Genomic DNA, 27298 nt, shown 5'->3' with positions numbered 1-27298 from the left:
TATGTCCAGGTTTCATGATACAGTTAGTACAGTATGTCCAGGTTTCATGATACAGTTAGTCCAGTATGTCCAGGTTTCATGGTACAGTATGTCCAGGTTTCATGGTACAGTTAGTACAGTATGTCCAGGTTTCATGGTACAGTATGTCCAGGTTTCATGGTACAGTATGTTCAGGTTTCATGGTACAGTATGTCCAGGTTTCATGGTACAGTTAGTACAGTATGTCCAGGTTTCATGATACAGTTAGTCCAGTATGTCCAGGTTTCATGGTACAGTATGTCCAGGTTTCATGGTACAGTTAGTACAGTATGTCCAGGTTTCATGGTACAGTATGTCCAGGTTTCATGGTACAGTATGTTCAGGTTTCATGGTACAGTATGTCCAGGTTTCATGGTACAGTTAGTACAGTATGTCCAGGTTTCATGGTACAGTATGTCCAGGTTTCATGGTACAGTTAGTACAGTATTTCCAGGTTTCATGGTACAGTTAGTCCAGTATGTCCAGCTTACAGAGTCACTGTATTTGTTTTTCAGGCCAGCAATAAATATCACTTAATTAGGCAAATTGTTCAGCATTTTATTGTTCATGATTTCCAGCCCCTCTATTTGAGATCAGGAAATGCGTCTGCGTTATCCTTATAAATGACCTCGTTTACATGGTCTCTCTGTTTTTCTCGTAAAGAGACTTTTAGGCCAGTGTACTTGTAGCTCGTCCCATACACTGGTTCCCTAATATGTATATACGTGTGTCTGTGTCTTTGTCTGTCTGTGTATGTTTTGTGCAACTCCCCAGGTTTTGACGTTTAAGGAGATCAACTGGCAGAGTCTGCGTATAGAGGCTGATGCCATAGAGAGTGAAGACCAGGACCTGGGCAGTATCCCACTACGCCTCATTACCAACCAGGGACGCATCCGCATCGCCCTGAAGCGCAGGGTAAGACTGGGCCATGGGTAGGCCAGGGAGGGTGGGGTTTACTTGATGTGACGTTTCCCCAACAGTTTAACCACGTTACATTTTCTTTCTCAAAAGCAACTGTTCTCAAGGTGCTTCAGAGTAAATTAACACACAGTCATTGAATGAATGTAAAATTGCTTCCTCTGTAACATGATGACTAACTAGGTTTCTCCTCTGTCTTTAATCATATCCCAGGTGAAGGACTGTAATGTTCTGGCCTCGAAGCTGCTCTTCATTTTGGACGACCTGCTGTGGGTGCTGACGGACTCTCAGCTCAAAGCTGTCATCCACTACGCCAAGTCCCTGAGTGAGGCCATGGAGAAGTCTGCCCAGCAGAGGAAGAATATGGCTGCAGAGTCTCTACAGGTACCGTCCTCCCGCCTTCCTTTTATATGTGTTAACAACAGCACAGTGTCTGCAGCCTGCACTTATTTTGTGCTACAGTTCTATTTCAAATGTAGCTATATTCAGTGGCGACCCGTCATTCAGGGTAGGTGGGGCAGAGCCTGAGCCCAATCTGTTTTGAGCCCTGCATATAAAACAAATAAAACATGTATTTATTCTCTGTGTGCCTGTTTTGGGTGTGATTTTGGCATTCATTCGTGTCACATATCAGTTTGCAAACAATGTAAAAAAAATTTTAAAAATCATCCTTGAGTTAATAAAGCTGCATACGAACGTGTTATCTTTCTTGAATAAGGCAGCTCCAAAATGCAGGTGTTTCAGATGAGCTCAGTGTTTTCTGTGGTGGAGGGGCAGCCAGCGGAAAATACTGAGTGTAGTGTCGATTAGTCTTCTGTAGTTGCGCCGTGATTGGTTCAGTGTTCTGTCACTCATGGGGACACTACGTCACCGTAGAATCTACAGGGAGAGCTATGCAGTTAAAGCCACCTTGGGTGTTGCCAAAGATTTACATTAGAAATCAAATCAAGTTTTATTAGTCGCAGACACATATTTAGCAGATGCTATTTTGGGTGTTGCGAAATGCTTGTGTTACTAACTCCAACAGTGCTGTAGTATCTAGCAATTCACAACAATACATACAATTTAAAAGTAAAAGAATGGAGTTAACAAATATACCAATATTAGGACAAGCAATGTCGGAGTGACATTGACTGGAAAACAATAGAATACAGATTAAATGAGTAAAATTGTATTTAAACATTATTACAGTGACCAATGTTACCTTATTAAAGTAATCAGTGATTCCATATCTATGTAAACTCAGCAAAAAAAGGACCCTGTCTTTCAAAGATAATTCGTAAAAATCCAAATGACTTCACAGATCTTCATTGTAAAAGGTTTTAACACTGTTTCCCATGCTTGTTCAATGAACCATAAACAATTAATGAACATGCGCCTGTTAAACGGTCGTTTAGACACTAACCGTTTACAGACGGTAGGCAATTAAAGTCACGGTTATGAAAACCTAGGACACTAAAGAGGCCTTTCTACTGACTCTGAAAAACACCAAAAGAAAGATGCCCAGGGTCCCTGCTCATCTGCGTGAACGTGCCTTAGGCATGCTGCAAGGAGGCACGAGGACTGCAGATGTGGCCAGGGCAATAAATTGCTATGTCCGTACTGTGAGACGCCTAAGACAGCGCTACAGGGAGACAGGACGGACAGCTGATCGTCCTCACATTGGCAGACCATGTGTAACAACACCTGCACAGGATCGGTACATCCGAACATCACAACTGCGGGACAGGTACAGGAAGGCAACAACAACTGCCCGAGTTACACCAGGAAAGCACAATCCCTCCATCGGTGCTCAGACTGTCCGCAATAGGCTGAGAGAGGCTGGACTGAGGACTTGTAGGCCTGTTGTAAGGCATGTCCTCACCAGACATCGCCGGCAACAATGTTGCCTTTGGGCACAAACCCACCGTCGCCGGACCAGACAGGACTGGCAAAAAGTGCTCTTCACTGACAAGTCGCGGTTTTGTCTCACCAGGGTTGATGGTTGGATTTGCGTTTATCGTCAAAGGAATGAGCTTTACACCGAGGCCTGTACTCTGGAGTGGGATCGATTTGGAGGTGGAGGGTCCGTCATGGTCTGGGGCGGTGTGTCACAGCATCATCGGACTGAGCTTGTTGTCATTGCATGCAATCTCAACGCTGTGCGTTACAGGGAAGACTTCCTCCTCCCTCATGTGCTACCCTTCCTGCGGGCTCATCCTGACATGATCCTCCAGCATGACAATGCCACCAGCCATACTGCTAGTTCTGTGCGTGATTTCTTACAAGACAGGAATGTCAGTGTTCTGCCATGGCCAGCTAAGAACCCTGATCTCAATCCCACTGAGCACGTCTGAGACCTTGTTGGATCGGAGGGTGAGGGCTATGGCCATTCCCCCAGAAATGTCTTGCCTTGGTGGAAGAGTGGGGTAACATCTCACAGCAAGAACTGGAAAATCTGGTGCAGTCCATAAGGAGATGCACTGCAGTACTTAATGCAGCTGGTGGCTACACCAGATACTGACTGTTTAATTTGATTTTGACCCACCCTTTGTTCAGGGACACATTATTCCATTTCTGTTAGTCACATGTCTGTGGAACTTGTTCAGTTTATGTCTCAGTTGTTGAGTCTTATGTTCATACAAATATTTACACATGTTTAGTTTGCTGAAAATAAACTTAGTTGGTAGTGAATGGATGTTTATTTTTTTGCTGAGTTTACATAGGGCAGCAGCCTCTAAGGTGCTGGGTTGAGTAACCGTGTGGTAGCCAGCTAGTGATGGCTATTTAACAGTCTGATGTCCTTGAGACAGAACCTGTTTTTCAGTCTCCCGGTCCCAGCTTTGATGCACCTGTACTGATGATAGCGGGGTGAACAGGCCGTGGCTCGGGTGGTTGATATCCTTTTTGGTCTTCTTGTGACATCAGGTGCTGTAGGTGTCCTGGAGGTCAGGCAGTGTGCCTCCGGTGATATGTTGGGCAGACCGCACCACCCACTGTGGAGAGCCCTACGGTTGTGGGCGGTGCAGTTGCCGTATCAGGCGGTGATACAGCCCGACAGGATGCTCTCAATGGTGCATCTGTAAAAGTTTGAGGGTCTTCGGGGCCGAGGACCTGGAAGCTTTTCACCTTCTCCACGCCGGTCCCATCGATGTGGATGGGGCGTGCTCTCTCTGCTGTCTCCTGAAGTCGAAAATCAGCTCCTTTGTTTTGTTGACGTTGAGGGAGAGGTTATTTCCCTGCCACCACTACTCCCTGTAGGCTGTCTCATCACTGTTGGTAATCAGGCCTACTACTGTTGTATCATCTGCAATCTTGATGATTGAGTCATAGGCATGTGTGGCCACAGAGTACAGGAGGGGGCTGAGCACACACCCTTGTGGGGACCCTGTGTTGAGGATCAGCGTAGTGGAGGTCTTGTTTTCTACCTTCACCACCTGGGGGCAGCCCGACAGTTCAGACCCAGGTCCCCAAGCTTAATGATGTGGAGGATACTGTGGTGTTGAAGGCTGAGCGGTAATGAGTGAACATCATTCTTACATAGGTATTCCTCTTGTCCAGATGGGATAGGGCAGTGTGATGGTGATTGCATCGTCTGGATCTATTGGGGCTGTATGCAAATTGAAGTGGGTCTAGGGCAGGAGGGGGCAATTCCAGTCCTCGAGGGCCTGATTGGTGTCACAGTTTTGCACCAACCTCAGCTAACACACCTGACTCCAATAATCACCTAATCATGATCTTCAATTTAGAATGCAATTTGATTAATCAGCTGTGTTTGTTAGGGATGGAGAAAAAGTGTGACACCAATCAGGCACTCGAGGACTAGAGTTGCCCACACCTGGTCTAGGGTGTCAGGTAAGGTGGAAGTGATATGATCCTTAACTAGCCTCTTAAAGCACTTCATGATGACAGAAGTGAGTGCTACACGGTGAAAGTCATTTAGTTCAGTTACCTTTGCTTTCTTGTGTACAGGAACAATGAAGAACATCTTGAAGCAAGTGGGGGCATCAGACTGGGATAGGGAGAAAATGAATATTTCTGTAAACTGGTCTGCACATGCTCTGAGGGAGCGTCTATGGATGCCGTCTGGGCCAGCAGCCTTGCGAGGGTTAACACGCTTAAATAAATGTCTTACTCCTGTCGGCCATGGAGAACGAGAGCCCGCAGTCCTTGGAAGCTGGCCACGTCGGTGGCACTGTGTTATCCTCAAAGCGAGTGCAGAAGGTGTTTAGCTTGTCCAGGAGCAAGACACTGTGTCTGTGACTTGGCTGGTTATCCCTTTGTAATCCATGATTGTCTGGAATCCACCACCACTCTCACCTTACCAGGATCCATCTGGACACTCCCAGCAGAGATGATGTACCCAAGAAAGGGGATGCCAGAGCGATGGAACTCTCACTTCTCTGCCTTGATAAACAGCTGGTTGTCCAGGAGGCGTTGAAGAACCTGTCGGACATGGAGCACACGTTCTTGGGGTTAGCGAGAGAAGATGAGGATGTCATCAATGTAGATGAAGACAAACTGGTTCAACATGTCGCGGAGAACATCATTCACCAGAGCCTGGAACACAGCAGGGGCGTTGGTGAGGCCAAATGGCATGACCAAATACCCATAGTAGCCGCTGGCCGTGTTGAAGGCGGTCTTCTACTCATCCCCCTCTCGTATCCGCACCAGGTGGTAGGCGTTCTGTAGATCCAGATTGGAAAACACGGTGGCCCCCTGGAGCAGCTCGAGGCCGAGGAGATGACTGGTAGCGGGTAGCGGTTCTTCACCGTTATGTCATTGAGTCCCTGGTAGTCGATGCACGGGCACAGAGAGGACGAAGGACGCATAAATCCTGAAGCTAGGGAGTCCCCAATGTAGGTATCCATAGCCTTGGTCTCCGGTCCCGACAGCGAGTACAGTCGTCCCCGGGGCGGAGTGGTGCTAGGTAGAAGGTCTCAGTCATATAGTCGGTGCGGCGGATTTTGAAGTGGCCCGGGCCTTGTTGAACACCTCCTGAAGGTCCTCGTACTCCACGGGAATGGTGGAGAGGTCCGGGGCACCTTCCGAGCCCCCAGGAAGACGTCCCGGGGCAGGTTGCGCTGACCTCAGACACTGGGCGTGGTAAAACAGACTCCAGCCCATGATGGCACCAGTAGATGAGGGGATTGTGTCGCTGGAGCTAGGAGAATCCCAATACCACGGGAATCTGAGGAGACTTGATGAGCAGGAATTGAATAATCTTGCTGTGATTCCCTGACACCCGTAGGTTGATGGGAGTGGTAATATGAGTGACCTGGCCTATAGAGCACCTATCCAGCGCTCTAACTTCCATGGGAGTGGAAAGGGGCTGAGTGGGGATGTTCAGCTCGGAAGCCAGGGTAGCATCCAAAAAACTGTCATCGGCCCCAGAGTCAATGAGGACCCGGAGAGTTTTAGACTGGCTTCCCCACAGCAGAATGCCATGAATAGGGGTGCGAGCAAGGGAAGTTGGAAAGTTCTCCATATGACCCACCAAAGTACTCATTCCTACCAGTGAGCCTGATCTCTTTAAAGGACAAGAGGACACAAAATGACCAAGAGTCCTGCAATACAGACAATTCTTAATGCTGATCCTGTATTGCCGTTCCGCTGGCGATAGCCCAGTTCTACCTAGTTGCATAGGCTCGGGAAGCGGGGACTCAGCCGTCTCCGGCGACTCTGGGGGAAGATCTGGAGGCCTTGGGTTCTCTCGGCAACGGGATGACTCGGAGGCAAGGTGGAATCCCTGGACGTGCGAGCGAAGTTGAATTTCCTTTCCCTCCGTCATTCCTGTAGTCGCCCATCGATTTGGATGGTCAAAGCGATGAGGGAATCGATATCCTGAGCAGCAAGCTCGTCCTTGACCTCCTCCGAGACTCTGTGCAGGAACATATTGAACAGTGCTTCTTGGTTCCAAGCACTCTCCGCTGCCAATGTGCGGAAATCCACCGCATAGTCAGCCACACTGCAGGAGTCCTGCCGAAGCTGGATTAGCCCCCGGGCAGCTTCTCTCCCGGAGAATGGGGCGTAAAAAACATTCTTCACCTCTCCCACAAACCCCTCCTCAAAATGCATGTAACCCCAAACTGTTCACACCCCATTTGTTAGAGTAAATCAAACATTTTATGATACTTGATTGACTCAACAAAATCAATGGGGGCCCTCTTGGGGTTGGTCGAGGCTCTTAATCAGGATAAAGGTAAGACCCAGATGCATACCGTGTCGAAGGAACAGGACGGCAGGCAGGCTCAGGGGCAGGCAGAGTGGTCAGGTGGGCGGGCTCAGGGTCAGGACAGGCTGGCCATGGTAATTAGGAGATTTAGATGACTGGTTATTATATTTTACCTACAAAGCTAACATGAGCTAGTTGATCAACTGGACATTTCTGACAGGTTATAAGTAGCTTCATAAGTTCTGTCAGTGAATGACAAACTGCCCATGCATTACCACATTTCAAACTCAAACTACTCTCAACAGCAGTAGCCTAAGGTAAAAGCCTGACTAATTTCCAAAATGTGTTGGGACCCATGGTCGGTAATGACCCCGTTCTGGGTCCGCCTGTTGAGTATGGCTGGTCTAGATATTATAATAGTCTTTGTGATAGTTAGAGATAATAATGGTATGATTTTGTGTTACAGACTGCACCCCCATCCCCTGGTATCCACAATCTATGGACAGACCCTTCACCCCCTCCCAGCGTTGGTGTACCCAGTACCCTGGACCAGTACTTTGATCAACACGACGTCAAAGAGTCCTCCTACCACACCTTCATCTCTCGTCTAGACCTGCACATATGCAACGACAGCTCCTCAGCAGACCCCGGTTAGTCCCACAGACTATCCCACAGACACCCCAAAAATGTTAGTGCACAGAATTAGCCTATAACAAAGGTCAAATCTATTTTCCCTGTTTCACACATGTACAAGTGTGTAACCTGTACAAGTGTGTGGTGCGAAATGGACATTTGTTTTTGCATATCCTACTCCCCCTGAGACACCCTCAGAGAGTATGACCTTTTCTGCCTGTAGAGATCCAATCTATACTTTCTGGTTGTCCTAATACTCTTTAATTAAAACAATTAGTCAGTTAGATCTTGATGGTGGAATTTAGTTGTCAGAGGTGAACAAAGCTTTTGACCTCTGACTTCTCATGTCACACAGATGAGCTTCCACCTCCTGGCTCCCAGGGTGCAATGCAGTTGACCTTCCGCAAGCTGGGTTTTGACTACTACCCCATCCACCGGCCCGGTGAGTGTACTTCAGTGTTTCCGCTGCAGTCATTTATATATTGTGCTGCGCTACGGCAAAATAATATGAAACATGACAAAATATTTCTGCCGAGGCGCACTTGGAAGATGATAGAACAGTCCACATTTACTTCTCCTTTGCAAACAAAACGAGTAAGGAATAGAAAAACCAGATAACCCCATAGTGGAATAGTTAACCGATTTATCTTGTCAGCTTGTTGTTGTGTGTGCTATGTGAGAGAGAGATTCCTCTTGAGCATTCACGTTACGAGTGCCATAGGGAGGGAAACGTGCATTCTGACAAGCAGTCAATGCACAAAAATGCAGTCATGGGGAAAACAACAGTTTTAATTAGAGGTCAACTGATTAATCGGCATAACAATCGGTTTTCACAACAATCGGTAATCAGCCTTTTTGGATGCCAATTATGGCCGATTACATTGGCCGATTACATCTTTGATAGAGCAGTCTGACTGAGCGGTGGTAGGCAGCAGCAGGCTCGTAAGCATTCATTCAAACAGCAATTTACTGCGTTTGCAAGCAGCTCTTAGCAATGCTTGAATCACAGCGCTGTTTATGACTTCAAGCCTATCAACTCCTGAGATTAGGCTGGAAATACTAAAGTGGTTATAAGAACATCCAATAGTCAAAGGTATATGAAATACAAATGGTATAGAAATAATTCATAATTCCTGCGGCTGAACATGAAAGGGGTTCCTTCGTTATTTTACCATTCATGTCTTCCATGGGGAATGTCTTGATCTACTTCAAATAAGGTCTGCGTTTCGTGCAGACTTAAACCGCCTAGGTGTTTTGAAACTCTTGTAAATCTCGCTAGGATAAGGTAATGTTTGTAAACATATGTTAATAAATCTACCCCACAAAAAAAATTATATTTGTTTATATTTGGCCAATATTGTTCAGAGTTACCTTGTCCTATGGATATCTACACAGATATCAAATTGACAAGGTGGTGTAAGCCTACATGAAACACAGACTTTATTTGAAGGGAATCTAAAAATATCCTATGGAATAAATGAATGAAGGAACCGCTTTTCAGATTTTGCTGGAAGGTGTCATGGGAATTATGACTCACACTTTGGTAGTCAATTCTTACCATACCCATTATTAAAATAAGATTTCCTGCATATAGAAATTACAGTTTTTGTTTTCAACATTCATCACAGGTAACTTAAACTCACATTTTTTATTACTCCTGCGTTGTCCTGGATGTGTGCTGAGGGTAGTTTTCCCGTTGGAAGGTGACACTTCACCCCAGTCTGAGGTCCTGCCTTTGAAAAATATCCCCACAGCATGATGCTGACACCACCTAGCTTCACCGTAGGGATGGTGCCAGGTTTCCTCCAGACGTGACTCTTGGCATTCAGGCCAAAGAGTATAATCTTGGTTTCATCAGACCAGATAATCTTGTTTCTCATGGTCTGAGAGTCCTTTAGGTGCCTTTTAGCAAACTCTTGGAGACCTTCAATGCTGCAGACATTTTTTTATACCCTTCCCCAGATCTTTTCCTCGACACAATCCTGTCTCAGAGCTCTACAGACAATTCCTTTGACCTCATGGCTTGGTTTTTGCTATGACATGCACTGTCACTGTGGAACCATATATATACAGGTGTGTGCCTTTCCAAATCATGTCCAATCATTTGAATTTACCACATGTGGACTTCAATCAAGTTGTAGAAACATCTCAAGGATGATCAATGGAAATAGGATGCACCTGAGCTCCGTTTTTTATTTGTAATACATTTGCAAACATTTCTAAAAACCTGTTTTTGCTTTGTCATTATGGGGTATTGTGTGTAGATTGAGGATTTTTTATTTTATTTAATCCATTTTAGAACAAGGCTGTAACGTAACAAAATGCTTCTCAGTCCTACTTCAAAAAATTATCCCCCCCTTCCCCGCAACCTTTTCGTCCCACTGCTACAACATTTTCCAGAGGAAACACTGGTGTACTTCCCCCTTTCTGTCAAGAGACTCGTGCTCCTATTTGTTATAATAGAGTTCATGTTTATTCACTGCTGTCTAGATAGTGCTCCCACTGAAAGTTCAACCTCCATTCAGACTTCTAGTAAGCCTCATCGACATTCATTCATGCAAACTAATAGCCTGGATGGAGAAGGTTGCATGCCCATTGCTATTATTCTCAGTGGAATTCCTCAACTATAGAATGTATAAAGCACCACAATCCCTTCCAGAACTCTGCTCTTCACTTCATCGGTACTACTGGTCTGTTACACAATTACAGAAAACCCATTTTAAGGGAGAGTGGATTGGTTTGCTTGCGCAATCATGCAAAATCCCAGATCAAATAGTAAAACAGAATCTTTGGAGAAGTTGATATGTATAACTGGTATGTTTTTTTATATTTTGATTAGGATGAGAGATGGGATTCTTTCAATAATAACCCTGGGGATGCACTGAACCCTATTGTATAACTCTAATGAATGACCTTTGTATGACATAACGTAGGGCTCCCGAGTGGCGCAGCGGTCTAAGGCACTGCATCTCAATGCTAGAGGCGTCACTATAGAGGCTGTATCACAACCGGCCGTGATTGGGAGTCCCATAGAACTTCGCACAATTGGCCCAGAATTGTCCGGGTTAGGGTTTGGCCGGGGTAGGCCGTCATTGTAAATAATTATTTGTTCTTAACTGACTTGCCTAGTTAAATAAAATAAAAATAACATTTGACCTGCAGCTGATGGCTGTCAGCACTGGGAGCGTCACTGTGGAGCAATGGAGTCCCGAGCCCAGTGGGCTTGCAGACTGCTGCAGGAGTTCCAGAGGAGGGTGGAGGCGTCAGGTATCCCTGGTCCACATTCTGAGATCCCCAACCAGGCCAAGGACTCCCCCGCCAAGAGGGCTCACGGTGAGATTCACTACCAGGTTATCTTACTGTAGTATGGATCTGATACACCAACAGACAGACCTGTACCTAGTGATGAGAATAGCTACATTGTGTAAGTTAAGTTATTAATAAGGAAAGAGAGAAGGCGTTGATAGATACTGAACAGGAATGTTTGATGTGGTCTTTTTGTCCTCACTGTGTCATTATCAGGCCCCAATTGTCTCTCTCTTGACACAGATGGACAGCCCAGCCCCCCTGACAGGGATCAGAGCTCCAGGAGGAACTCAATAGCACCTCCTCCCCCGGGGAATCCTCTGAAGAGGCTCCGCTCTAGCTGTGTGGTGGTACGAATGGACGACCTTGATATCCATCAGGTGAGACTGTGCTTGCTTTCTGTTTTTAGCCAGCTAGCAAGTAGCCTACAGCCTATTGGCAGGCACAAAAAGAGGTAATGTAAAACAAACCTAAACTTTCATTACATCATTCATTCATACATCATTCATTACATTACATACTATTATTAATAAATATGCAGTTGGTTTTCTTTCAGATTAGTTTACAGTGGGGATGTTTTCAACATCATTCTTATTTGCATTTACCACAAATGGGAAGACAACAGAAATAACATCTCTGCTGTCGCCCCCTTGTGAATGTTGCTATTTCATGGACAGGCAAAGTATCATGTTACCAAAAGGTGTGCGTTGCTCCAAAAAATCGTATTCCTCCCAAGTGCAAATCGACGTGCATGAACTGTGTGGACCGCTTAAGAGAGGAAATCCTTTTCACCTCGTCATGCTCGACCACCCTAAAGCATGTCAGCTGTGATGTAGAAAACCCCTGCCACCACAAATAAAGCTCAGTAGTTTCTTATTATCCAGCCATAGAATAAAACTGATTTAACATGCAGCATGACATGATTATGGGTATTTTTGGGTTGAGTTGAAAGTTGTTCCCTTTTTTCTCTGAAAAAAAAAAGGGAAAAAATGTTGCATTCGATGATGTATAGCAGGGGTCCCCAATTACATTCAGCCGTGCGCCAATATTTCCTTGAACGATGGTCGGGGGGCCGGAACATAGTTAGATCATTTGTACACTGCAAATTGACTGTAAGAAAGTCAAACAGGTATCGTATTTGACAAAAACAGAATTATTTCAAACCTATTTACATTGAGACACGATCGCAGATGCCTGTATTTATGCATGTGAATACTTGGGAACAGATTTCCTAAATTGAAATCACTTTGAGCTTGGGGGTCCCGAATAAAATCACCCCCGGGCTGAATTTGGGCCGTCTTACTGGTGTATAGTTAGTACTGCATTGAGTAATTAAGATCCTTGTGAGTTCCGTTCACTCTGACAGTCAGAAAACTCATTACTTCACTCCTGCCGATTGTTACATTTTCGATGTGAGAAAAGCACTTTAGAGATCAATTTCATATGAATCATTATTGCCACCCCATCCCCTCACACAGGTGTCTACAGGGGGACGCCACAGCAAGAAGACCCAGTCCTTAATATCCTGTAACCGCAAGGCCCTGAACCTAGCAGACAATATACCAGCCATCCACCTGCAATTCACAGAGTATTACTTCCCTGACAACCCTGGTTTGCCTGGTATGAGCTGACCACATTGTGTGTTTTATAGTAAACTGGTATTATCTTAGTAAATTACTGAAACAGTATTTTCTTGCAGATTCTCAGATTTTAATATTCCGTTTTTTTGGAACAAAAGAAACCATTAGAATATTATCTTACAACAACTGAACAAATGCTCCTCTCTCCATCCCCCTCTCATTCCCCAGTGCCCAACACTAACCTGTATGCCCAGCTGAACGGCCTACAGCTGTGCCTAGACCCAGCCAGTCTGCTGTGGGTCAACCTGTTCTCGCGGGGCCTGCTGCGTACCCTGGAGCAGGTCAAAGCCTTCTACCAACTCCAGGACGGCAGCAAGGCAGAGGAGCACGTGGACATCCGCATGGACGCAGCACAGATCAAGGTGAGATTGAATGAATGAAACCAGGCCAAGTTGTCAGGAGGAAGAGAGCTGCATCGTTGCAGGCTGTGTCCCTTTTAGCAGCAGAGTATTGCAGCTCATTATGCAACTTCTAAGTCATTGGAAATGTTGCAAACAGTTAGTGTTGTTCATGAAAATTGGTTGAAAATGTATGCCCTTCACCAATTTATGCCCTTCACCATTTTGTAATGTGGCTTGTGTCTTTATGATGAGCAGTTTTCTCTCTAGGGGCACATCATGTAAACGTTGGAGTTTATGTTATTGTTAGGTTAATGTATCAGGTCAGTAGATGACTGTTTCTGTGCCTCGCCCTGTCTGTCTGCAGTTGATTATTCCCCTGGAGTCATCCATCATGGACCACCAAGACAGGCCCCAGTCTCTGAACATCACTGTTCCCCAGACTGTCCTCAGCAACACCTGCCACTCCCCACACGGCACCCGGGCCGACCTCAACGCCACCTACAGCAGCTTCTCCACCTGCCACTTCTTCCAGTCCCCTCCCCCCTGCTCCTTCCCCCGAGACCAGAGCGCCTTTCTCCCCCTACCCTCTGCCTTCCTCCAGCACTCCCTGGAGATGGAGCCCCTGCCCTTTTCTGAGATGAGGCCCCTCCGGGCCAAGGACGTCTGGTCCCTAAGTCTCTCCCGCCTGTCCGTGAGCTTCGAGGGGGCACGGAAAAGCAACAAGGGCAGAGCTCACCCCTTCGTGGAGCCTTTCACCATGTCTGTGTGGATATGTCGTCCATGTGCGTTTAAGGGCTGTTCCCTGGTCTCCTCTCCCAGTGAACCAGCTCCTGTAGATCCCAACCATGGATCCTTAGAGCAGGAGAACCAGCTCCCTTCCAACCCTGACCACCACAACCAGGACAGTAAAAAGGAGGCTCCAGTGGCCTCTATTCACTTCCTGGCCCAGGCCATCACACCGGTCAAAGTGTGGCTCAACCACTACCAGTATGTGGCCCTGCTGCGGATGAAGGACACCCTGGCCAGGCTGGGGGGCGAACTGGGCCGGGACACCAGGGACGCTAAGCAGGCCAGGGGCCAGGAGTCTGAGCCCCCTACGATGTGCCTAGCCCTCCTAATGGACTCAGTGGAGCTGGGGCTCCTGCTACCACCTGCAGCCATGGAGCCAGAGGAGGAGGAGGCCCACACCCCAGGATCTGAAAGCCCCAGCCTGACAGACTCCGACCTCTCCCCCACTCACCAGGCTACATCGCCAGGCCCTCTTGAGGACAGTGGGATAGGAAATGGTACTGCCACCGTCAACAGCTCTCCTCCCATTGAGCAGGAAGTGGATGGTGTGGTAGAGGAGGCCAGCGAGGCAGTAGAGGTCATGGAGGGGGAGACAACCCAGGAGGATGGTCCTGTCGCCTCTCCTCCCTTCTCCCCTGAACACCATCCCTCCCTCCTGTCTAGGGACCCCTCTACCTTCAGCCTGGAGGAAGAGCTGTCCAACGCCCTCACCGCCACCAAGGACGTCACCAAAGATGCCTTTAGTGCCTCCCTGGACCTGACTAAAGGGGCGTTCTCCATAACAAAAGATGCCTTCAGCTTCATGAGTCGCGGGTCAGGGATGAGCAAGCTGTTCACTACACAGGCCAAGTAGGTTTCCCAGCATGCTCTCCTGCTTTGCTGTTGTCATTACACCATATGGTTAAGGTCTATCAAGTCCATAGTGTCAACTGTATGGATGTGTGGTTTTACTGGTGTGAATGACCATAAATGCTGTTTCCTGTTTTCTGTTTGTGTAGGGAGCAGCGCCCCGAGGAGGGATGCCCTATGGCCAGTTTGCGGCTCCAGTCCATGAAGCTGTCTCTCTCACAGTACTCATTTGACAGCGCCATCCTGGACGGAAGCCTGCCCGACGACCACCTCTCAGTGGACAGCGACTCTAGTGACAACATTCTCATGGATGGTAACTCCTCATCCAAACTCCACAACATAGATGCATATTGTATCAATATTTTATTGATTTATTCAGATTCCTGTTAGCTTTTGCAGAAGCAGCAGCTATTATTCCTTGGGTCCAGACAAAAACAGAAAACATGACAAGTAACAAAACACTGATAGACAAGAACAGTCACACAAAGACAGAACATTTGAAAAGAAACAGTATCTATCTCGCTAGTAACAGGGTTTCAAAACAATAGGCTGCTTAGTCTTGAATCCCACTGTCAAAGTCTGGTCATAAGTAAGCGTTTTCTTTGCCCCTGTGTGTTCTGTTCTGTGATTTCAGAGTCAGGAGTAGAGTCCATGATGCGACCCAACAGCACCCTTGGGCCCATGGACAGTGGAGGCAGCGCTGCCCCGGGGACAGAGGGAGGGTCATCAGCCGACCTGAGCAGCTCCCTGTCCCAGAGCATTGAGGACATCACACAGGACACAGTAAGTCCCATTTTACATACACACACTGTCTAGTGTGACATTACAGAGATCGACAGTAGAGGCATTGTCAGAAATAGGGCTGTTACGGTGACCGTATTACCACCACACTGGCAGTCACGAGTCATGACCGCAGTCAAATTCCACTTGACCGTTTAGTCATGGTAACTAGGCTTCTCCAAAACTGCGTTCTGATGCTGCTGATGGTCATTAGTAGCCTATCAAACTTGCTAACTGCTAGTCGCTAATGACCTGGTACTCAGCGATCTATTTTCCCTCTAGTCATTCTGACATAAATGAAAATGCAATCGAAAATCAAATCAAACACTTCATGAGAGCCCATTACTATATTTATTTCTCAACTCTCCTAATATTAAGCACATTGCTTTGCTTTACAACAGGAGTATAGCCTACATGACTGGCATTAAAATGCACCGTGGGAACAGCATCCTCCATTCACTATTTATGTGCATAGATGACATTTTCTTTCCCTGCCCCTGTGGTGACAGGCGCATGATAATGGTCCATTCTAAATCAAATCAAATTTCACACATATATTCTTTAGTATATGTGAAGACAAGATTAAATTAAGAATAGTCTGATGGGTGACCAGATTAGCCTATCACTTGTGAATGATGCCCAGCATCAAGAAACAGCATATGCCTTTATTTGTGACTTTTTAGTCGCACAGAGCACAGAGCCTCTAGGCCTAGGAGCCCTGGAACATGGTTAGAGAGCACAGAGCCTCTAGGCCTAGGAGCCCTGGAACATGGTTCGAGAGCACAGCGCCTCTAGGCCTAGGAGCCCTGGAACATGGTTAGAGAGCACAGAGCCTCTAGGCCTAGGAGCCCTGGAACATGGTTTGAGAGCACAGAGCCTCTAGGCCTAGGAGCCCTGGAACATGGTTAGAGAGCACAGAGCCTCTAGGCCTAGGAGCCCTGGAACATGGTTAGAGAGCACAGAGCCTCTAGGCCTAGGAGCCCTGGAACATGGTTAGAGAGCACAGAGCCTAGTGAAACGTGTTCCTATAAGCCCAGTCATTGCGTAATCGCATGTGAAAACAGAGTTTGGACTGGCCATTTTTTAAAAGAGGATTCCAGCTTTCTTGTTCTGATATATTTATTGCTGGCATACATAGGTGACGTGTGAGTTTCAAGTTAGGGGAAGCAAATTTTCACCATAAAAAGGAACCTTCATAATAAAGCATTCCAGGCATCATCTCATTTACAGACTTATGTAAGATTTTATTTCACCTTTATTTAACCAGGTAGGCCAGTTGAGAACAAGTTCTCATTTATAACTGCGACCTGGCCAAGATAAAAGCAGTGTGACAACAACACAGAGCTACACATGGGATAAACAAACGTACAGTCAATAACACATTAGAAAAATCTATGTATAATGTGTGCAATGTAGTAAGATTTGGGAGGTAAGGCAATAAATAGGCCATAGCGGTGAAATAATTACAATTCAGCATTAACACTGGAGTGATAGATATGATGATGTGCAAGTAGAGATACTGGTGTGCAAAAGAGCAAAAAAATTAAATAAAAAAAGAACGATATGGGGATGAGGTAGTTTGGTTGGCTATTTACAGATGGGCTGTGTACAGGTACAGTGATTGGTAAGCTGCTCTGACAGCTGATGCTTAAAGTTAGAGAGGGAGATATAAGTCTCAAGCTTTCAGTTCGTTCTAGTCATTTGCAGCAGAGAACTGGAAGGGAATGGCCAGTGAAATATACCTGCTGGAGCATGTGCTATTGGTGGGTGTTGCTATGGTGACCAGTGAGCTGAGATAAGGCGGGGCTTTACCGAGCAAAGACTTATAGATGACCTGAAGCCAGTGGGTTTGGCGACAAATATGTAGTGAGGGCCAGCCAACGAGAGCATACAGGTCGCGGTGGTGGGTAGTATATGGGGCTTTGGTGACAAAACGGATGGCACTGTGATAGACTACATCCAATTTGCTGAGTAGAGTGTTGGAGGCTATTTTGTAAATGACATCGCCGAAGTCAAGGATAGTCAGTTTTACAAGGGTTTGTTTGGCAGCATGAGTGAAGGAGGCTTTGTTTGTGAAATAGGAAGCCGATTCTAGATTTAATTTTGGATTGGAGATGCTTAATGTGAGTCTGGAAGGAGAGTTTACAATCTAACCAGACACCTAGGTATTTGTAGTTGTCCACATATTCTAAGTCAGAACCGTCCAGAGTAGTGATGCTAGTCGGGCAGGCGGGTGCAGGCAGCAATCAGTTGAAGAGCATGCATTTAGTTTTACTAGCATTTAAAAGCAGTTGGAGGCCACGGAAGGAGTGTTGTATGGCATTGAAGCTCGTTTTGAGGTTTGTTAACACAGTGTCCAAAGAAGGGCCAGATGTATACAGAATGGTGTCGTCTGCGTAGAGGTGGATCAGAGAATTACCAGCAGCAAGAGCGACATCATTGATGTATATAGAGAAAAGAGTCGGCCCGAGAATTGAACCCTGTGGCACCCACATAGAGACTGCCAGAAGTCCAGACAACAGGCCCTCCAATTTGACACACTGAACTCTATCTGAGAAGTAGTTGGTGAACCAGGTGAGGCAGTCATTTGAGAAATCAAGGCTATTGAGTCTGCCGATAAGAATGCAGTGATTGACAAAAGCCTTGGCCAGGTTGATGTCGAAAGCCTTGGCCAGGTTGATGAAGACGGCTGCACAGTATTGTCTTTTATCGATGGATGTTATGATATCGTTTAGGACCTTGAGCGTGGCTGAGGTGCACCACTTGACCAGCTTGGAAACCAGATTGCATAGTGGAGAAGGTACGGTGGGTTCGAAATGGTTGATCTGTTTGTTAACTTGGCTTTTGAAGATTTTAGAAAGGCAGGGCAGGATGGAAATAGGTCTATAACAGTTTGGGTCTAGAGTGTCTCCCCCTTTGAAGAGGGGGATGACCGCGGCAGCTTTCCAATCTTTGGGGGATCTCAGACGATACGAAAGAGCGGTTGAACAGGCTAGTAATAGGGGTTGCAACAATTTCGGAAAATCATTTTAGAAAGTGAGGGTCCAGATTGTCTAGCCCAGCTGATTTGAAGGATCCAGATTTTGCAGCTCTTTCAGAACATCAGCTGTCTTGATTTGGGTGAAGGAGAAGCGGGGGGGACTTGGGCAAGTTTCTGCGGGGGGTGCAGTGCTGTTGTCTAGGGTAGGTGTTAGAGGTCGACCGATTAATCGGAATTGCCGATTAATTAGGGCCGATTTCAAGTTATCATAACAACTGGACACCGATCATGGCCGATTACATTGCACTTCACGAGGAGACTACGTGGCAGGCTGTCTACCTGTTATGCGAGTGCAGCAAGGAGCCAAGGTAAGGTGCTAGCTAGCATTTAAACTTATCTTATAAAAAACAATCTTAACATAATCACTAGTTAACTACACATGGTTGATGATATTACTAGTTTATCTAGCTTGTCCTGCGTTGGATATAATCGATGCGGTGCCTGTTAATTTATCATTGAATCATAGCCTACTTCGCCAAACGGGTGATTTAACAAGCACATTTGCGAAAAAAGCACTATCGTTGTACCAATGTGTACCTAACCATAAACATCAACGCCAATACACAAGTATATATTTTTAAACCTGCATATTTAGTTAATATTGCCTGCTATCATGAATTTCTTTTAACTAGGGAAATTGTGTCACTTCTCTTGCGTTCTGTGCAACAGAGTTAGCGTATATGCAGCAGTTTGGGCCACCTGGCTCGTTGCGAACTGTGTGAAGACTATTTCTTCCTAACAAAGACAGTCAACTTCACCAAACGGGGGATGATTTAACAAAAGCGCATTTGCGAAAAAAGCACAATCGTTGCACGAATGTACCTAACCATAAACATCAATGCCTTTCTTAAAATCAATACACAGAAGTATATACTTTTAAACCTGCATATTTAGTTAAAATAAATTCATGTTAGCAGGCAATATTAAACTTTGGAAATTGTGTCACTTCTCTTGCGTTCATTGCACGCAGTGTCAGGGTATATGCAACATTTTGGGCCGCCTGGCTCGTTGGGAACTAATTTGCCAGAATTTTATGGAATTATGACACAATATTGAAGGTTGTACAATGTAACAGGAATATTTAGACTAATGGATGCCACCCATTCGATAAAATATGTAACGGTTCCGTATTTCACTCTAAGAATAAACGTTTTATTTTCGAAATGATAGTTTCCGGATTTTACCATATTAATGATCTAAGGCTCGTATTCCTGTGTGTTATTATGTTATAATTAAGTCTATGATTTATATATGATAGAGCAGTCTGACTGAGCGGTGGTAGGCAGCAGCAGGCTCGTAAGCATTCATTGAAACAGCACTTTTGTGCGTTTGCCAGCAGCTCTTCATGACTTCAAGCCTATCAACTCCCGTGATTAGGCTGGTGTAACCGATGTGAAATGGCTAGCTAGTTAGTGGGGTGTGCGCTAATAACGTTTCAAACGTCACTTGCTCTCTGACTTAGAGTAGTTGTTCCCCTTTCTCTGCAAGGGCCGCGATTTATCGGTGGTAACAGTGTTTTCTAGCCTCAGTGCAGTGGGCAGCTGGGAGGGGGTGCTCTTATTCTCCATGGACTTTAGTGTCCCAAAACTTTTGTAATTAGTGCTAGAGGATGCAGATTTCTGTTTGAAAAAGCTAGCCTTAGCTTTCCTAACTGACTGTGTATATTGGTTCCTAACTTCCCTGAAAAGTTGCATATCGCAGGGGCTATTCGATGCTAATGCAGTACGCCACAGGATGTTTTTGTGCTGGACAAGGGCAGTCAAGTCTGGGGTGAACCAGGGGCTATATCTGGTCTTAGTTCTACATTTTTTGAATGGGGCATGCTTATTTAAAATGGTGAGGAAAGTACTTTTAAAGAGCAACCAGGTATCCTCTACTGACGGGATGAGGTCAATATCCTTCCAGGATACCCAGGGCAATTAGATTAGAAAGGCCTGCTCGCTGAAGTGTTTTAGGGTCAGTGAGTGATGAGGGGGGTTTGTTTGACAGCGGACCAATTACGGACGCAGGCAATGATGCAGTGATCGCTGAGATCCTGGTTGAAGACAGCAGAGGTGTATTTAGAGGGCAAGTTGGTCAGGATGATATCTATGAGGGTGCCCATTGTTACGGATTTAGGGTTGTACCTGGCAGGTTCCTTGATAATTTGTGTGAGATTGAGGGCATCTAGTTTAGATTGTAGGACGGCCGGGGTGTCAAGCATATCCTTGTTTAGGTCACCTAACAGTACGAACTCTGAAGATAGATGGGGGGCAATTCACATATGGTGTCCAGGGCACAGTGGGGGCTGAGGGGGATCTATAACAAGCGGCAATGTTGAGAGACTTGTTTATGGAAAGGTGGATTTTTAAAAGTAGAAGCTCGAATTGTTTGGGCACAGACCTGGATAGTATGACAGAACTCTGCAGGCTATCTCTGCAGTAGATTGCAAGATAGCCTACTATTATTCATAATGTAATGAGTAGATTTGATAGTCATAATTTAGGCTAGTAATATAACTCAATCACTGTTTGTAAAAAAAGACTGTTCGATGGCTGAGCGCATATAGCGTAGAGTAGGCCTAGGCTATACCAGATACGTTTCTTCTTTCTTTGCATGGGAACATGAAGCTCTTTATAAACACATTTCATGCAATTCTACTACACCCTATATGACTGGAGACATTAGCAGAATGTTTTTTAATACAATAAATTACACGGTAGCCTACTCTGGTGACACTGACAAACAGATCAATAAAGACGACGTTGTCCATATAATAGGCCTACGAGATAGGGAGATAGGAAGGCCTACGAGATAGGGAGGCCTACGAGATAGGGAAATAGGGAGGCCTACGAGATAGGGAGGCCTACGAGATAGGGAGATAGGGAGGCCTACGAGATAGGGAGACACAAATGGAATATGGAAACTAGAGGAGTAAATTATTGTCAAAAAACAAACTTAAGTAGCACTGAATCAACAGTGATAAATAGTGAATATGTGCAATGCGCACTCACTGGGGATATTGCCAGGATCTCCACTGGTGCCAATAAGATAGGCTATACAGTTGTTTGCTCAATTAAGTTGAGAATTTTTATTTAAAATACAGATCAGTCTTTTCTTTGTCTTCTCTTTACAGCAATAACCATTTGCTTTCCAAACAATGTTTTTCCTACGATTTGTATTTTAATTTATTTCTGTATAGACAGGAGTAGGCTAAGCAGGCTATATCATTTTGGCAATTCAATTTACTTTAGGAAAATGGATGCGCTGCCTATGCTTGCATATTAAAAACGTAACCACACGTAACCTCCATTCGCAATGTTTTGTTGTTGTAGGCCACCCATAGTCTGATGGGTGAGAATATTATCAAATGCTTGTCAAATTGACTGATGTCTGTGTGTGCAGCCTGTGCAAGAAACAGAGCAGAGCTAAACTTTTTTCAAATTATCACAAGAGTTGCATCATGCAGCCTTAGACTGAATAATAAATCTAAACATACTGTATAGCATAACTAACATTTGCATCACAACTAAAGTTGCATAAATAACTCCAAATGAAGTATATAGGAGGGTCTGTTTCTCAACACAGAATAGCTGCCTGTGTTCACTCCCTCGGAAATCATTCGGAGAACATATCCTTTCTATTTTATTCAGCGATGTTCAATGGATTCTTCATACTATAAAATAATATAAGAATAATGCCATGGAATTCTAAGCAAATCTTGTATGCTAAATGAACTAGTGTAGCCCACAGGCATATGCTATTCTGTTCTTCTGAAATAGGATACATTTTCTCATGTTTCTTTAGACCTGTCTAAAATAAATAATTGATTTATTGTGATGGATTTGTTAAATAGATTAGACTTTTTTTAAAATGTAAATGTTCCAACGGTCTGCATCAGTGGCTTGTGTGGAAGCCAGGAGATGATAAACATGTTTATGTTAATTAACGGTCAATTAACACCAGCAGTTATTTGCATGATAATCACTGGCTGACTAAATTTAAGGACCGCCACAGACCTAGTCAGCACTCTCACTGTATATGCAATGGAGGGATGGTCGGGAATCATACTGTACTTGTAAGTTAGGTAATGCATAATTCTTATTGTGGGTAACTACTTGTCCTGTACTGTGCTGTGCAGGCCTCTGTGTTGTTGCTGGTGCTCAGTGGTATTGCCTGTGTGGCGGACCTGAAGGGAGAGGACCTGGTGGTGGCAGTGGAGGTCCAGCATCTCACCTCCAGACAGATGGGCAACGTAAGGGTCTCTGACCTGCTGGCCAGACAAATGTCAGGTAACCTCAAGTTACGGGAAAAAAAACAATGGTTCTATTTCATTCTGGTTGACCGCCAGTGGCAGTGCTTTCACTGGATTTGGATAATAAACAATGCCTCGTGACAGTCATCCAGAATGAAATAGAACTTATCTAGCTAAAGACACTGCACCTTACTGTAGCATCAGTCTAACTGAACAACTGTCACCAGCCACTGTCGCTCAACGTCTCCAATAATAGCTGTTCTTTTTGTTAAAGAATGCTTCCAACCTACTCTTACTTTCTCTCTTCCATCAGTGAATCACTCATACTCATATAGTCACATAATGACTCATGTAATCATCTTACTCTCTCGATCCAACTGAAGACTCAATGCTACTTTTAGACAATCACGTGAACAGAACATCCACTGTCGACCCCTCAGCCATAAACCTGATGCCCCAAAAGGCCATCCAACATCACCTGGACGAACCACTTAGATCTTTATGAGCATCTAGGCAACAAAAACTAGTCAACATCCTACTCAGTGATGGAATTCAAGGCCAGATCCACTGTGGTGGTGATAAGCCTTTCCCATCTCCAACAGCATCAAGTAAGAATGTGTCTTGGGGCCCGGTGCTGTTCAACCTCTTTTGACCACCTCACATATCTGGGAGGAGCACCATGTCCAAGGATGGCTCACTCAACCAATAAATAACTAGCAGAATCCAGAAAGAAAGCCAGTCATTGGGAGGCTGAGGAACAGGATACTAAATCATCACACTTTCCACAAATACAACTCTGTTGTATGGCTGTGAAACTTGGAACCTGTAAAGTCTCCAGGTCAAACAGCTGGAGACATTCCATACACAATCGTTGAGATCTATAATGGGTATCCAGTGGCAAGACATGGTGTCCTACCTGGAGATACTGCAGAAATCTAACAGCACCAGAGTTAAAGCTAAGATCATTAAGACACAGCTCCGATGGACCTGCCACACCATCAGGATGCCCGAACATCGTCTCTGAAGAAGGATCTTCTTTAGCGAGCAGCAGCAGGGGCACCATGAGACAGGCCGACCCAAAAAGTGCATCAAAGACAACCTTAAACACAACCTCAATTTCTGCCATATCCAGCCCAGCCAACTCACAGACATCACCTCGAACCGATCCACCTGGCACTCCAAAACCCACACAGCAGTAGACCACTTTGAGAGGGACAGAAACAACCGTCTAACTGCAGCCTGATCAAAGTACCATTCCCGCACAACCGGACCCACAACACCAGCGGAAGCACATGTCTGTCCTTCATGCTTCAGAGTCTGCGCTTCAAAACTCTGACTCCTGAGCCAGTCAAGAACCCACAATTAACCAAGTGACATGCACAAGTCGTCATCGTGGAAACCAACAGACTGGCAGGGATCCATATCTGTGGTACCCATTCTCTGACTATATAACTCACGCTTTCCTTGATGTCCTAATCTCCAGGTGGGTCCACCCTGGGACAGAGACAGGGCTGCAGGTCAGCTCCAGTGGTGGGCATGCGAATAGAGATGGGTCCCTCTGCAGCACGGCACGGTCCCCTCTCTGCGTTGGTAGGTCACCTGGAGCTGAGTGTGCAGGGCTGTCGGGCGGAGCTCCTGGCCTCCACCCTGGCTACCCTGGGGCCCTTCCTGGAGGATGAGCTCAGTGCTGATGTCCAGCCCATGAAGATCCGCCTGGACAATATCACCATCACTCTGAAGGTCAGCTGGGGGCACAGGGAGACTATGGAACTCTTTTGGGGTCAAATAACGTCATTTGACGTGCACCCTATGGTTTTTAAATGTGGTAAGACCCCAACAGCGATCCATAGGAGGCCGATTGAATAAATGACAGTTAGTCTGTTATCCATGCCATCCATGGAGCTAACCAGTTCATTCCTGTTTAGGATGATGGTCCCAAGATCTACCCGACGGCCCCCCAGCCCCAACCTGCCACCTTTACCATAGACCAGGTGGTTCTGGAGCGCTCTGATGATGGCTTGTTTAGAATCAAAGGTGATTGGGGGAGAGGACACGGACATGCCTTTGAGTATCACTATGATTACAATTATTTTGTCTCTCACTGCTTGATTGATATGGAATAACAGTTATGAGTCATCTGTTTTTTAAATAGATATTGTCGGTCTTGCAGGTGGTGCAGGCCCAGACTCTGCAGGTGGTGCTGTGGTATGTTTGGAGAAACCAGACAGTTCTTGTTCTGTCCAACCACAGCAGAGCACGGTATGAGCATTCAAAAACCTAAATACTTACATTCTCTATAACCACTGACTCTCTGGCTCACTCACCCATTACAGATTATTACAGGGTTAATGAACTCAAGATAATGACTCAAGATAAACAGACAGCACAAGCTGTTAACAAAAACATGATTGTGTTAGGGTGAGTAAGGATTAGGCTAGTTCTCACCACTGTGTAAAATGAAAGCGTTGCATAAATGGTGTTTATTTATGATAGCACAGTCCCTACAATAGTTGCATTGTACTTACAGTGGCTATATATTTTTTTGAACCTTAAATGTGTGTGAAACCGTTGATTTTAGAAATACAAACTCATAGGGCTTAGCTGGAATGCTGTAAGTTAAATGATGGATGATTAGATGAAGGTAAGTCCATAATTCCATCTACCATCTACTTATACAGATCCTGTATTCCTGTTGTAATAGTTGAAGAATCTGTTGCCAACGAGACAGTTGTAGTTCTCCTGTTCTTGTTATCTTGTTAAGGCTATGAGGGGCCAAATCAAGGCAGCAGGTATTCCAATTATAGCTGAATAGATATCTGGCTACTTGCCCTAGCAGAGAAACGTTATCGAGAAGTGAAAACTAATAAAGCCGACAACATTTTCCCTTCAGAGTCCATCCCAGAGTCCATCCCTGGGGTCCCAGCTATTGGAGGCTCAGTTGGCCCTCTCTCAAGCCCTCACTGACCGAGAACGTCTCCTCCTGGAGGTCAGGAAGTACGACCCCATGTTTGACCTGTGACCGCTTTACTCCGCCGACCAGCAGAGGGCAATATACTGACACTGCGTCAATAAGGGAGTAAAGGAACTGAATGAAATGTCTGGACCCAGGCATATGACAATTTGTAAACAACAAAGATGAGCACCCAATGGTGGAATCCACCCTGGTAGTTCGAAAGCTCAAGCTCTTGTAATGAATTGTACAAACAGTGTGTCACTTCCAGAGAACACATAGGGGGCCCTTGTATTAACAAGAAGCCCCACTGAAGTCACTCTTTACACTCTGAGGTACATAACAGGTACTAGTTTCATCTGACAATCTAAGCGTGTTCCCTTCTGCTGTACAAAGGCAGTTTTAATTTAAACCACCATAGAGAATAGTTAACTCATTGTTGGGCTGCAACTCAATGGCCATGTATCTTTGATTTTAAGAACACATGCCAAAATGTGTCTTATAAACTGGGTGGTTAAAGCCCGGAATGCTGATTGGCTGACGGCCGTGGTATATCAGATCGCATACCACGGGTATGACAAAACATGTATTTTTACTCCTCTAATTACGTTGATAACCAGTTTATAATAGCAGTAAGGCACCTCGGGGGTTTGTGGTATATGGCCAATGTGTTGTGCATAAGTACAGCCCTTAGCCGTGGTATATTGGCCATATACCACACCAATTGTGCCGTATTGCTTAATTATATGCACTGTGTCTTATATGCCAGAGAACAGTCAGAGTTGTAATTGATGTCTGTTGATTATATGTTTTCCTGTACAAATCACTGTCAGGCATGCTGTGTGAAGATCACTAGTGTTTTCGGAATCTTGGTGTGTGGGTTTACAAACATCCACAAAGCTTCAAAGATAAAACTGTTTGTCAATGTTAAGTAGGTCCTGTCCATAGTTGTACATAACTGTAGGTCTGTATAGTTAGGAGCTGGTATCTTAGATGCATTACTGTAACCATTGTTTAGAACCATAGTGTATTAAATAGAAAAGTAGGGAAAGAAAAGCACTTTGACTTCAAGCAGTACTGCACTGTATCCATGGAGCTCCTGTGAATGGGAGCACAAGACAAACCTGCATATCTATCCCTTTGATTGATTGGTTGTGTATCAGAGGGTAGGGCAAGCTGTCTCCACACTGTTCAGACTTTTTCAGACACCAGGTCATTCCCCAGTGTTATCTTTGCATCATAAAAAAAGTATCACATTTTGTGACTGTAAAACTATATTTGTATTCTTCGTTTAATGTTCAGATGACGCATGCCTTTTGAGGAAAGGTTCCACAATTTTTGCGGTACGTTAACTCATGTAGTTTGTTACATGAGGTGTACCCTGCCCTCAGACCAGTATTACTTGATCTCCTTAACTCACTCATCTGCATGGAGAAACACGCATTCTAGGCATTTACTAATACCTCACTGCATGGATGAAATGTAGTGTTATTCTTTTGATATGAACTTTTACAGGCATGTAACATGAATTTAACTTTTTGCAGCTATTGTCTTCTTAAAAATTATTTTCCATTAGACAGTGTATCTACTAGCCATTTCAAACAAACACTAGTGGCACAGCCATCATATCAAAGAATAGAGATAAT

At 45.2% G+C, this 27298-nt stretch overlaps 1 protein-coding gene across 2 annotated transcripts in view; it reads left to right on the top strand.

Moving 5' to 3' along the window:
* Positions 1-26927, top strand: part of LOC110532419 (UHRF1-binding protein 1) — a 63163-nt gene extending 36236 nt beyond the window's left edge. For both annotated transcript variants that reach the window (XM_036988368.1, XM_036988369.1), the window contains exons 11-26: positions 793-933; positions 1150-1320; positions 7557-7740; positions 8079-8165; positions 10886-11056; positions 11273-11409; positions 12508-12649; positions 12838-13031; positions 13375-14648; positions 14798-14961; positions 15283-15431; positions 22589-22739; positions 24186-24442; positions 24628-24736; positions 24873-24961; positions 25593-26927. In XM_036988368.1, the coding sequence (XP_036844263.1) occupies positions 793-933; positions 1150-1320; positions 7557-7740; positions 8079-8165; positions 10886-11056; positions 11273-11409; positions 12508-12649; positions 12838-13031; positions 13375-14648; positions 14798-14961; positions 15283-15431; positions 22589-22739; positions 24186-24442; positions 24628-24736; positions 24873-24961; positions 25593-25721 (3549 nt within the window). In that variant the 3' untranslated portion in view covers positions 25722-26927. The remainder of the gene's footprint in view (positions 1-792; positions 934-1149; positions 1321-7556; positions 7741-8078; positions 8166-10885; positions 11057-11272; positions 11410-12507; positions 12650-12837; positions 13032-13374; positions 14649-14797; positions 14962-15282; positions 15432-22588; positions 22740-24185; positions 24443-24627; positions 24737-24872; positions 24962-25592) is intronic.
* The last annotated feature ends 371 nt before the right edge of the window (positions 26928-27298 follow it).

The sequence above is a fragment of the Oncorhynchus mykiss genome, chromosome 9 (genome assembly GCF_013265735.2).
Source record: "Oncorhynchus mykiss isolate Arlee chromosome 9, USDA_OmykA_1.1, whole genome shotgun sequence".
Taxonomy (NCBI): Eukaryota; Metazoa; Chordata; class Actinopteri; order Salmoniformes; family Salmonidae; genus Oncorhynchus; species Oncorhynchus mykiss.
This window is presented reverse-complemented; position numbering and strand designations above follow the sequence as displayed.